This window comes from Magnolia sinica, chromosome 12, assembly GCF_029962835.1.
Source record: "Magnolia sinica isolate HGM2019 chromosome 12, MsV1, whole genome shotgun sequence".
In the NCBI taxonomy this organism is placed as follows: domain Eukaryota; kingdom Viridiplantae; phylum Streptophyta; class Magnoliopsida; order Magnoliales; family Magnoliaceae; genus Magnolia; species Magnolia sinica.
Window position 1 is genome coordinate 21,837,151 of NC_080584.1, and position 13,015 is coordinate 21,850,165.

Consider the following 13,015-nt stretch of genomic DNA (forward strand, 5'->3'; position numbering starts at 1 on the left):
ATGACTTTATCCCATACATGCTTACCCGGCTTCCCAATGCATAAGGGAAGCCCCATGTATGAGGATGGGAAAGAGCCTGCCCCTACATCCGAATCAAATTGCAAAACCCTTGATCTCCTCCTTAGATGGATCTGTGCTCAAATTGATTTAAAGGGGCCAAAAGTCAGGCCCACCTTTGATCCATATAACCCTTTGGCCATGTGGATGGGTTCTCACACTCCAAGTTGGTTAAATTGGCTAGAATGAACCCTTCTTTCCTCCATGTGGCCCTCTTGGCCACATAGATGGTTTTGTCTTGCAAACTGGTCTGTTGGACTAGCATGGGCCCATGAGCATATCACGTAGTGTTTAGGAGATATAAATTTCCTTTTGGTTCTAAGATGGGCTAAAATGTGCCCATTTGACCCACATGGCTCTCTTGGCCACATAGGTGGGGGTACCTTTGGTTGAAGAAAACATTAGAATTGTCCCACTTGCTCCCACATGGCCCTCTTGGCCACGTGGGTGGAAATTTTATGCTTAAACAAGTAAACGGGCTAATATGGGTCCGCTTGTGAAAACCCTGTCCATTTCATCATGATGGTTCCCAAGTGAAGTCCATTTTCTAGGATTCCCACCTATGGTGGCTATCTTGGAGTTCCAAAAGTACATCTTGGCCCATTCGAAACTCAAATACACAAAGGGCATTTAGGGGGTTGCATTGACAAGGAAGCCCACTCAAGGAGGAACATAAGAATGTTTAAGCGGACAAGCCCAATGCGCATTTAAAGCCTTTCCACATAGGACCCACTTACATGAGAATGCAAGGAGAAGCCTGATTTGGTGAAACATCAACTTCTAGATGGCCCCTTTCAAGTGGGATGAGTCCATAAGGCATGGTCGGTAGTTTCAAATCCTGAGTAGACCCACATCAAGTCACTCACCCGTACATACGTGGGCTCCCATGGTTCAAACGACCCACCCTTTCGAGGCCCAATCATCGTACCAAAAAGAACAGGTGAAGCACATAAAGCCCACACATATTTAAGCTCAAGTACCAACTGCAAGTGTGCCTTACCTTGTCAAATGGACCCAAAAGAGGGTTTTTCTTCACTAGCTTATGCATGAGAGACCCCCTTTTGGCATGAGAAAGAAAGATGTATGTGTCCACTTCAAGGGTCCAAAAGAACTTAAGAAATGGGCACACAACATCACATGTGGGCCCATTCGAGCTTTGGGCCACCTCACATACAAAGAACAAAAGAAGATAAAAAGTCCAAGTGGGCACGTGCAAGACAAATCTAAAGCTTCCAAAAGAAGATCCCGAGGTAGGTGGTGTGCATTCTAAAGGTCCATGTGGGCCTTGCAATATGGACACTCCCTTTTGGAAATTATAAAGAACTTTTGGGTCTTGAACATCATCAAAGTAGGCCCACATTCATGTGAAGACAAGGAAAAAGAAATGCAAGGATACAAGGGATGGGTCAATGGCATGGACAGGTCATGACCCACCACCAAAATCCAAATAGATGTCCACCACCTTAAATAAAAATAACTTGAGAAGACTTGCCTTGAGAAAGGATAAGATGGAAAAGAAAGGTGAAGTAAGGAGAAAGGATGAAGTAGAGAAGTTGAAGGGAAGTAAGAAGAAGAGGTAAAGAAAAGGGGAAGTGAGAGAGGGTGAGAAGTCTAGGAAAATGAAGGTTGCTGGAATGAGAAGGGGAAAGAAGATATAGGAGGAGGAGCTGTATACGAAGAACCGGTCGCTGGCAAAGTCTGATGGGCAAAACAGTGTTGGGCGGTACATCATGTGCAGACCACCCTTTATCTTTCATGGGTTGATGGGTAGACTCCTCTTGTAAGAAAAATACACGGGGAGAAGCGATCGCAGCCATGGGATGACTTGTGGGGGAGAAACAAATAAAAAAGAGAGAAAGATGGGAGGGAAATGAATGGTGTGGAATAAAAGGGAAAAAGAGAGGAAGAGAATCAGAAAAAGGAGAGTGAGGGGAAGTTGGAGAAGAGAAATTGAAGGAAGAGGAGATTGAAAAAGGAAAAGTGAGGAAGAGAAGGAAATTTGAAAGGGAATGAGAAAAAAAATTGAAGGAAGAGGAGAGATTGAAAAAAGGAAAAGTGAGGAAGAGAAGGAAAATTGAAAGAATGAGAAGATAAGTTGGAGAAGAGCAGTTGAAGAAGGAAGAGGAGAAATTGAAGGAGAATGAGAAAAAGAAAAGTGAGAGGAGAAGTTGAAGGAATGAGAGGAGAGAAATTGAAGGAGAAAATGAGAAGAATAAGTAGCAAGAGAGGAGAGAAATTGAGAGAAATAAGATGAGGAATGAGAAGATGAGATGTAGAAGGGAAAAAAAGCAAAAGAAGAGAAAATGAGTAAAATCATCAAAAATATTTCCAATAAAAACTGGTTTCAATCACAACTGTTGGATCATGAGACAACGGACCGAATTATCTTTGAAAAATCATTAAAAAAATATTTCTAATAAAAAAGATCCCTGATCGCAATTGTTGGATCGCGAGAGGAGGAACTGGATCATTTTTCCAAAAAAAAAATCATAAAAAATATTTCTAATAAAAAACGGTCCCATGCCCTCATACAGAGTGTTTCAAAGTCATTTTCCGAATTTCTTAAGAATCGTTTTGATCTGGTTGGCCTAATTGTCTTATTACTGGCCACCAAATGGGTTATCCATATCATTTATATAAAAAAGGGTATGTGATGCATGACAACTAACCACTTGCTCTAAAAGCTCGAATTGATAGAGCGTGGTGAGTCAATCCCTTTATCTCATAGCCCAAGCCCCACTAGTGCTTGAAGTATCGGTATCACTATAAGTTTTGCTAGCCAAGGATACAAAAACAATATTGATATCATTGGTAATATCGCCGATAACCAGAAATGCGGGGAAACATGGGAAAATGGTGGAAATTTTTAGTGAAACTTCAAGAGATACTAAAATACACACACACACACACACACACACACACACACACACATATATATATAAGCAACGGGATTTTATTAAAAATAAACCAAAAAAAAGAAAAGATAGAACTGCTGAGATAGTAGAAACAAGAAAAGAAAAATTAGAAGCCTAAAAAGATCAGATTAAAGTCCTTCAGCCCAACAACATTAGCCGCCCATTCGATGACCAGGTTTTTAGCTTGAGATCCCACGGAAAGAGCCGAAGCGTGAATGTCATTAAAGCATCTATTGTTCCTCTCCTCCCAGACTGCCCACCAGATGGCCAGGATAGACATTCTCCAGATCCTGGTTTTATATTTGTCCATCTTGAAACTATGCTAGGACGCTAGCAAAGACGAAGCAGAGAGCGGGAGACATCCGCTGATGTTGAACCTATTGAAGAAATCCAACCAAATGTGGCCGATGAACCGGCAATGAACCAGTAAATGATCGACGGTTTCTTCATTTTCCATACAACAGAGGTAAATATTAACGAGCTGCATACCACGCTTCTTGAGGTTGTCTACTGTGAGGATCCTGTTTTTCCCAACAAGCCATCCGAAGCAAATATATTTAGGGGGGGCTGAGTATTTCCAAATGAAAGGGGAGACACTACCCACTGGATTGGGAGAGGGGAGCAGGTAAGAGTAAAGGGACTTAACCGAGAACGCACTAGATTTGTTCCTATTCCAAATCAACTTATATGGAGAGGAAGGATTAGGAACCATATTAGCGAGACAGATCTGTAGGCCCACAAACTCATTAACCTCCCAATCATGAAGGTTTCTAGTACACTTTATGTCCCACACTATTCCCGCAATAGTCTGCTCGTAGCATCTATCAATCGGGATGTTCCTGTCAGGGGCGAGACTGTATAAGTTTGGAAATTTGTATTTCAATGGAGTATCTCCCACCCACAGATCTTCCCAGAAGCAGATAGCTGACCCCCTTCCCAGTTCGAAGTCCACGTTATCCACCACAGCTTGTTTGGAGCGCAAAATCCCTTTCCAGATGAAAGAGGATCTGTAAGCTGAAGAATCTTTGGTCCACCAACCACCTGTAGAAGTTCCATATTTCCTTTTAATAATAATATTCCACAGAGCATCTTCCTCAGTACCCAATCTCCAAGTCCACTTGCCTAGGAGAGCTTTGTTCATGACCTTCAAGTTTTTTATGCTTGCTCCCCCTTCCTGAAAATGCTTGTAAACCTGATGCTAGTCGAGGAGATGCAGTTTTTTTGGTTCTCCTTACCACACCAGAGGAAGTCTCTTCGGAGCTTGTCAATACGATCCAACACTGACGCTAGGCATCTGAATAAGGACATGAAGTACGTTGGGAGGTTTGAGAGGGCAGCTTTGATGAGAGTGAGCCTCCCTCCCATGGATAAATATCGGCACTTCCATCTGGCGGGCTTTACAATCGTATCCCACATCGATATCGGGGGGGGGGGGGGGGAGGAACCTAAGGCGAGGGGCAAACCTACAAAGGTTGTAGGGAAAGACGCAGACGGACACCCTAATAGATTGGCAAAGCTAGCCAGATCAGAATCGTCTACATTAACCCCAAAATTTTTTGATTTCTCCATGTTAATTCTCAGCTTTGAAACCGCTTCGAAACATCGAAGAGTTGTATGAAGGTTTTCAATGAAAATCGGGTCTGCTTCAGAGAAAATCATGGTGTCATCCGCAAATTGGATGTGAGACACAAGGATAGAGACACCAGGCATTGTGATTCCTTTAAGAATCCCTGAGTTTTGACCATTAATAAACATCAGAGACATATTTATGAATAAAAAATTATAGAAGGAATGCATATATAATAAGTTTCCATTTAATGGGGGGCTTAAAAGCATATGTTGTTGTAAGAAATTAATTCAACCATCCCATCAATTCCATCTAGCCATCCAACCATCCTCCCTTCCATCCAAACATCCATTAGTATTTTAGAATATCGACAACACTTGATATTTTATTGTGAAATCATCGACAATTGAAAAGGAGACGAAACAATGTGGTCTTAATATCACCCATCTAAAAAATTTGAAATGGAATTTTTTAATTAACAGATACCTAGAATTTACCTAGTTAAAAATATTGGTGATACATTAGAGATATCGATACATTGGCGATACAAGTGACACTTGGAATTTGCATAGTCGAAAATATTGGTGATACATTAGTGATACTTAACGATACATCACCGATACCTGGAGTTTTATCGATATCACTTCTAGTGTTATCGGTATCGCGGAGATAAAGATAGAGATAATATTGGGGATAATACGAACAATGGGCCCCACATCACATGGGTTTTGCCTCACAAGAGCCACCCGCATAACATGGGTGGGGCCCATCTCACATGAGCCACCTACCTCACACACCCACCCTGGGTGTGCCCCTGCATCCCACAAACTACCCCACTCGAGCCCGGTGTGAAAATGCCCCTGCATTAATCACTCCTTGTGAGGAGTCTCGAACACGAGATCTCCCACTTTAATGCACGAACCACTTAGATGCATGACAACTATCCACTTGCTCTAAAGCTTGAACTAATAGAGTGTGGCGAATCAATCCCTTTATCTCATAGCCCAGGCCCCACATCCCATGGGTTAGGTCCTCGGACGAGCCCCCCTCGTGGTCCCCACATCACATGGATTTCGCCTCACACGAGCCACCCTCCTCACAAGGGTGGGCCCTACCTCACACGGGCGGGGCCCCCTTCACACGGGCCGCCCACCTCGAGTGTGCCCTTGCATCCCATAGGCCACCCCACTCGAGCCTAGTGTGAAAATGCCCATGCTTTTAGTATGGTTAGCGATCAAACATCCATCAAATGATGATTGAGGGCAATTCCCTCCTAATCCTAATGGGGATTTAAGACATTGATTAAAAGAAGGAGAGAACCTTGGTTTGTTCACAGGAGCAAGTCATTGATGACTGAGAAATATGTCATTCTAATCCTTGAGCAATCGTCTGTCTTGAATAGGAACATTGGTTTTGTTCCTCCAAATTGTTTATTTATTTGTGCATGTGTGGCTCACTTGATAAACGGTTAGATACTTTTAATCAACATTACGGGGCAGATAAACGTTTTTCGGGGGTTTTTTCAATAAATAAAAAAAATAATAATAAAAAAGAGAGACCATAACGGCCGTTACGGGGCCGTAACAGCCTTTATGCCCCGTATCGTAAAGGTAACGGTGGTGGCCGTTACGGCCACCATTTCGATTACGGAATGCCTTCGTGCCACTTCTGCCCAGGAGTAAACAAGACGTTTGACTCTCAAAGAGACATTATCAGCTTTTGCAGATGAGTTCTGAAAGTTTCTCTTTAGGGAACATTTCTGCAAACAACATGAACTCAACAACCTTTTCTATAGGATAATTTCCATGAACAACATTTGAATCTAAGTCAAGCTGAATCCATCAATACTGAGCTATGACTATTCCACTTGATGTCTTTATGAATTTTCATAGATGTAAATATATAATTATATTAAACGAATCGTCCTTTCGACAGGTTGCTCTCCCCTCTTCTATCTGTTTTTTTTAAAATTTTTTTTTTTTCATTTTTTATTTTTTTATTTTTATACTTTGGCAATGAGGTGTGATGCTTGGTAACTGCTAGGTTCATTTTTATGCTCATGAGCAGCATGAATAGCACTTGAGATGTGTCTGGCCCATTATGTTGTGTTTGGTGTGGCATCTTCTTCGTCCATTAGGTGAACCCTTGCTGTTAGGTCACAGGACCAAAGTCTGTTGGAACAACAACCCAGGTGGGACAAACAGCAGGGAATAATAGAGAAAAGGATGCTTAGTATAGGTTTGTGTGTAGGGCCCACCTGAATTTGGGGTGAAGTTGATTTTTGCTATGTTCAGTGAAGATGATGTGGCTTATGCGTTCAGTGAAGATGATGTGGCTATGTGATGGAAGAGTGGATTCACACATATGACAGTGGGATCCACATAGATCAGGCATTTTACAAACTGTGTACAATAATGTGGTACAGGTACACATGACACAACCCATTTTCACACAACTAGAGCGTGCGCTGAACATCATGAAGGTCCCTGCTAGTAATACTAAAAGACACTGATTTTTCCCCCCATTCAGTTCTATTTCTTTGGCTATTATTGTATTATGTACATTGACCTGTCACAGTTTGGGTGAACAGCTTCGGTCGTGGATTTGCTCCCCACAGACACGAGTTGTTCCCCTCCCTGTGGATTACCCGATGCACGTGGTTAGCGGGTGATTGCGTGCATCCGCAGCTAACAGTCTCGCCTTAAAGGGGTGTCGTCGTCATCATCATCATCATCATCATATATATATATATATAAAATTGTATTATCTGCATTCAAACATTTGATATTAATCAGTGCTTCGAAGTTTCTCGTGCGACCATAGTCAAGTAAACTATCTTCTAATGTTTGTCGTCGTATATCACTTTTATCTAATTGCATACTCTTGCGTCAATGCAGTGTCACATACCTGAGGCTGGATGGCTCCGTTGAACCAGAAAAACGTTTTGAAATTGTGAAATCTTTCAATTCAGACCCTACTATTGATGTACTCCTTCTCACGACACATGGTAGGATTTGATTATTTTGAATGCAGTTTCAATTGTCTCAATGGAATGCTTACACATATGCAATATGCAGTCGGTGGACTTGGTTTGAATCTGACATCAGCTGACACACTCGTTTTCATGGAGCATGATTGGAACCCAATGAGAGATCACCAGGTATTTAGAATCTTTCTTGTGTTTTTAATGGGGTATGAGTGTATTTCTTCTTGTTGAAAGTATTTGCAGATTGTTTAAACATATAGAATCAATGGCTTATGAACTGGAATATTCCCATTTTTTTAAAAATCCACCTCATCTAGGAGTGTACAAGGTGGCTCTATTTAAATTTATATGCGTTATGAATTTAGTGTCATGAATTCCGTGGTAGTCAGTTATTTCAATTTTAGCATTCAAGTGTCTGTTCTTGTTCATGCAGGGGAAAAGTTGTCTAAATTTATTGCTGTTGCATGCACCATCTGATCTATTTTATATTGAAGTCTAGTTTTTGATATTGGGATGGAGTGGTTTTCATTTGTTTCCCACTTGTTAGATGAGCTGATGGAAGCAGTGTAGCTTGTGTGAGTGATCCAGGGTTCAATCCCTGGTAGTGTTACCTTACAAATAAAAAAAAAGAGAGAATGGAATGGTTATCATTTGCTGAAGTTATTACACTCATAGTCAAATCTACTAAGAAATGCTTAATGTATTATTCTTATTGTTATTATCTACTGACTCATGCACGATATAGTTCACAATTCAATGCTACAATTTATAGTGTAAAATGCTTCAACCTCTTCACTTGGGAAGAAGTGTGGATTCTTCTACTAGTTCTAACACAATCTCTCCATCTCAGGACCTTTGTGGGTACAGTTATCCTTCAATCAATACTGTCCTGTGACCACGTTCATCTGGCACCCTTTCTCTTTGCAATGTGTTCTTTCTGTTTCATTTCTTTGTAGGAGATTGGGTGAGCATTATTGTTGCTGTTGTCTACAGTTTTAGGTGGTGCTATGCAAAACCATGTTATTTTATGATTAGTGTTTTATGTATGAGATGCTCAAGGAGAGAGAATTAGTGTCTTTACATCCTTTCTCTTCCACACCCTTTTCTTTTCTCCTGTCTCCTTCCACCCTTCACTCTACCGTGTAATCTAACGAAGTACCAGAGCTGCCATCCATATTTTCTCACACCTAGTCTTTCATGAGAGGGCCAAACACATTGAAGTTGGCTGTCACTTCGTGGTTACTATTGTTGGTGCAGTGTACTGTATGGGTTTATTATTTGTGTGGTGTACGGTTTTAGGTGTGTTATTTTGTTATTTGGGTTTTATTGAGTAGATGCTTATGGGGAGAGAGGCAATTAGTCTCTCCACATACTTCTCTTCCACATATCGCTCCTTTCTCGTTCCACCACTCTACCATGTGATCTAGCATTCTGTTTTCTTGCATACTTCTTGTCTAAACCTTCAATGCATGTTCATGTGGCACACCATCTCAATGACACTGCATTCTTTTGTTCTTTCTTTCTTTTCCCTTTTCACAGCATTCTGCCCATTGCCCACTCACTGTACAACCCTTCTCAGGAATAATGGGCTTCCTTGAATTTGTGGAGCATCAAAACTCGAATTTAAGGCCTACTGTAAATGACCTTTTTACAGTTTGATTGCTTCTTGACTGCTTATTATTGTGCAGCTAAGATTGCTGATTGAAAATCAGTTATCAATTTACTATCTGATGTTCTGCTTGTGGTTTTAAGTTTTGAGACAGTTCCCATGATGCCTATCAATTTATCAGATGCTGATTGTTGTGCCTATGACATGTGCAGGCAATGGACAGAGCCCATAGGCTGGGCCAGCGAAAAGTCGTAAATGTCCACCGTCTCATCATGCGGGGAACCTTGGAAGAGAGAGTTATGAGCCTCCAAAGATTCAAAGTGTCAGTTGCCAATGCTGTCATCAATGCAGAGAATGCCAGTATGAAAACGATGAATACGGGCCAGTTGCTCGACTTATTCACTCCTGTGCAGGCCAGCAAAAAGGTAACTAACTGCATTATATGGGCTTTCTTTCTCATTCTGCTATCACTTCTAGAGCAAGGGAAAACTAAATGTTCCTTTATGCTTAGAAGTGAGAAGCATCCATGAAAAAAAATATTGAATCATCATCATCATCATCATCATCTAAGCCTTATCCCAACTAATTGGGGTCGGCTAAATGAATCCTTTTCTGCCCTTCCACTCTATCAAGGGCCATAACCTCAGTTGAGACAATAGGTCATCCCGTCTTTTATTACTACCTCCACCCACGACCACACCCTTTTGGGCCTTCCCCTTGCCTTCAACTTGTACAAAAAACCATTGAATTACTCAAAACTATCGACTGCATTACAAGCATACCCAACTTCCAGTGAATTGCGCTGCAAAAATGATTGGGTTATTGTGCCCAAGAATCATCAGTCCTCGAGTTACCCTACTCTGTACCAGCACTAGTGCATGTGGCACATGCAATTCATGTGGAGATATAGGTGGTGGTCAGAGTGCGTATGGTGTAAAAAAAACTGTCCAAGTCATGCGACACCCTTTAGTTAAGTCATCATCCATGATAATGATCCAAATCCGTGATTAATAAGCATTTGTTTTTTGAATTTTTAGACTAGAGTATTACAGTTTGACCACTGTTAAATAGACCCCTGTCAAGCAAATCAATTTATGAGAGGAAAAAGAACAAATCAATGTAATTCTCAGTTTAAGAGCCATATAAATCAGGGCCCAAAATTTGCACAGTTCAGTTTTACGTGTGAGGTGAACAATTTCTGTCTGCATATCGACCATGATACTTGCCAAAGTATCAAAGTTTCCTCATTTTGGAAAGTAGGAAGTGTCCAGCAGCCATACAGCTTGATCTAATAGCTTAAATGCCCTTTCTGTGAAACTGATCACATATCAGTATTCCATGGTTTTAGCTATCCTAACAACTAACTGCATGGAAAATCTTGCTCCCAGCTACTCGTCATTATACATATTAGAGATACTCCACTCATTAGCAATTGGAATAGGTTGGGCACGTCTCATCATTATTTAGTCCTGATCGTTAAGATCGGGCAGTGATGGGTGAACTCACAAATGAATGGTCTGGTTTGCTCAATGAATGTCAAGTGCTTAGTAGAAGCGAAAAAGGTACTAAGCTGATGCGAACTTCCTATTTTTGGAATATCATACAGGGTACTTCCCATTCCAAGAGTGCCAATGGAAGCCTAGATGAAGATCCGAAGTCCATGGGCGGAGGGAAGGGCCTGAAAGCCATCCTCAATGGGCTGGATGAGCTTTGGGACCAATCCCAGTACACTGAGGAATACAACCTCAGCCAATTCTTAGCAAAGCTCAACGGCTGAAAACTCGTCGCTGCCACCAGTGTACAAAGTGTAAATTGGAAGAGGGAGTTTGTCGGCTCAAAGATTTTGACAGTGATCACATCGTCCCCTGCTAATTCTTTGTTTTTTGTAAATGTTTATTATGTTACTGAGAAGCTGGCTAAATTGCGGTGACTGGTCGCTCCATGCGGGCCGGAGGGAATTTTGATCATCCATCAGCAAAAAGGTATTGGAAAGCAAATGTATAAGTTTTGAATATTGTATATACCACCAGCTGCTCTCATAATTGAGTTCCCCAGTTCATTGAATCAGCTGCTGCTCGCACCTCTTATCTACTGGCGTATAGAAAAGCTGAATTTAGAGGCTAGAAATTATAGCAATTTGTAGTATCAAAAATACAGAAACAAGTTGAACACAAAAAGAAAGCTTGGCAGCAGCATACAGGACTCCACATGCATGTCTACAGGTTGCAAACGTTCAATGTATGGCCCACAATTAAGATGCAATTAGGTGGGTCTTAGCTGCACCCAACTCATCATGTTAGACTACCCAAGAGTGTTATATTTTATTTTTATTTTTATTTTTTTAAATTGTGGGCTTTCTGCAGGCAAAATTGTGCTTGGTGCATCTAGTAACTCGACCAGCCTGATTCTTGGGACGTGTCATTACATGGTGGGGTGGGAAGCAGCTGATGAATGGCCCAGATGGGCTACCGTGGTGTGGCCATCTCTTGTGAAAGTAAATTAGAAAACAGAAAATGAATGATGCAAAGTTCAGGTTTATATCGGACAAATGAAAAGAGCTATGCATGCATATTCTATGTAAACAAGGAAACGATCATCTACAGGTACTGCATGTTTGTTGTTTCGCTGTAGTTAAACCCTAGCTTACCACCTCTCAAGGAAATTCCTACCTTTAAAACGGTATGATCAATCGTGATGATTGCCCTTATAAATTAGGCTGATCTACTCACTAGGCGGCCACACCTGTATTCAGTCATATTGTAAGCCGTCCATTAATTTCAACTGTGTTCCATCTGATGAGTGGGCTGGAATTTTTTGTATTGCATCTTGGTGATCTTCATGTTGGAGCCTACCTTTTTTAATCCATTCATTCGTCATACGAATGAGAGTCCTATTACGCTGTTTCATCTATAGTCCAGTTACTCTCTATAAAACAGAATGTAAAACAGCTTGAATATCTGGACCATGCCAGATGATGCAACCCACTAGTAACAAAACATTTATAGTTGACCCCATGGACTGGGCTGGGTCACTAGGTAGTAGTGTGTTGCAGGCAGGGTAGGGGCAGGTTTCTTGTCCTGTTCTCTAAATATGTTGTTGGGCTTTGGGTTGAACCGAACCTACAGGAAAGTGAAACCCATCAATTAGGCCCAAGCCTCGATATTCAGCCCATTCCCAAGTTACATAGAAAATACAAGACTTTGAAATAAAAGTATGTCTTGAAAATGTCTTTAGCATGATTTTGAAAGTTGTATTTTGTTTTTAATATTTTGAAGTATGTATTGGAACTAATGGTTGTTCTTAAATGTATTTAAGGGGTGTTGTTATAATCGGTCTATATAAGGACCTATTTTACAATAAGAAAGAGATCAATTTTTGAGTTAAAAAAAATGTTTCCTGTAAATTTTTAGCGGAGGAGAGTAGAGTGAATTCCTCGTTGGATATGAGCGAGTCCAACGCAAACTGCTGGAGTGATACTCAGTTCATCGACAACTTACCTGGTCCAACAGTAATTGGTAGTTGTTGAAATTTTTAGTTCTACAGGTATGTTTCTTGCAACGATTTTTGGCATACTGAATTATTTTTATAAATTTTTTGGTAATTTATTACTATGACTACTTTCATTCTGCAAAATTTCATTCAATTAACTAAAATGCCTAAAGTTTCAGTTGTCTGAAATTGACGATTGTCTGGGTAATTTCAAAACGTCCTCAAATCAATCTTATCTGTGTTTGAGTTTTGTTTTCTATTTATTTTTTCTTGAAACTAGACATAGCAAGTTTCATTTTAACTTTTGAATCACTTCAATAAGAGTTATTTTTAAGAAAATACATATTTTTAAAATCAGTGTATTTATCTATCGTTGTTCTTCGATGCCCCTG

General features: G+C 40.7%; 1 protein-coding gene across 1 annotated transcript in view; it reads left to right on the forward strand.

The window, feature by feature from the left end:
* The window catches only part of LOC131221097 (TATA-binding protein-associated factor BTAF1), a 97,658-nt gene extending 86,457 nt beyond the window's left edge, over window positions 1-11,201 (forward strand). Inside the window, exons 26-29 of the mRNA XM_058216210.1 lie at window positions 7,437-7,546; window positions 7,617-7,699; window positions 9,347-9,559; window positions 10,741-11,201. Coding sequence (XP_058072193.1) covers window positions 7,437-7,546; window positions 7,617-7,699; window positions 9,347-9,559; window positions 10,741-10,911 — 577 coding nt within the window. The 3' untranslated portion in view covers window positions 10,912-11,201. The remainder of the gene's footprint in view (window positions 1-7,436; window positions 7,547-7,616; window positions 7,700-9,346; window positions 9,560-10,740) is intronic.
* The last annotated feature ends 1,814 nt before the right edge of the window (window positions 11,202-13,015 follow it).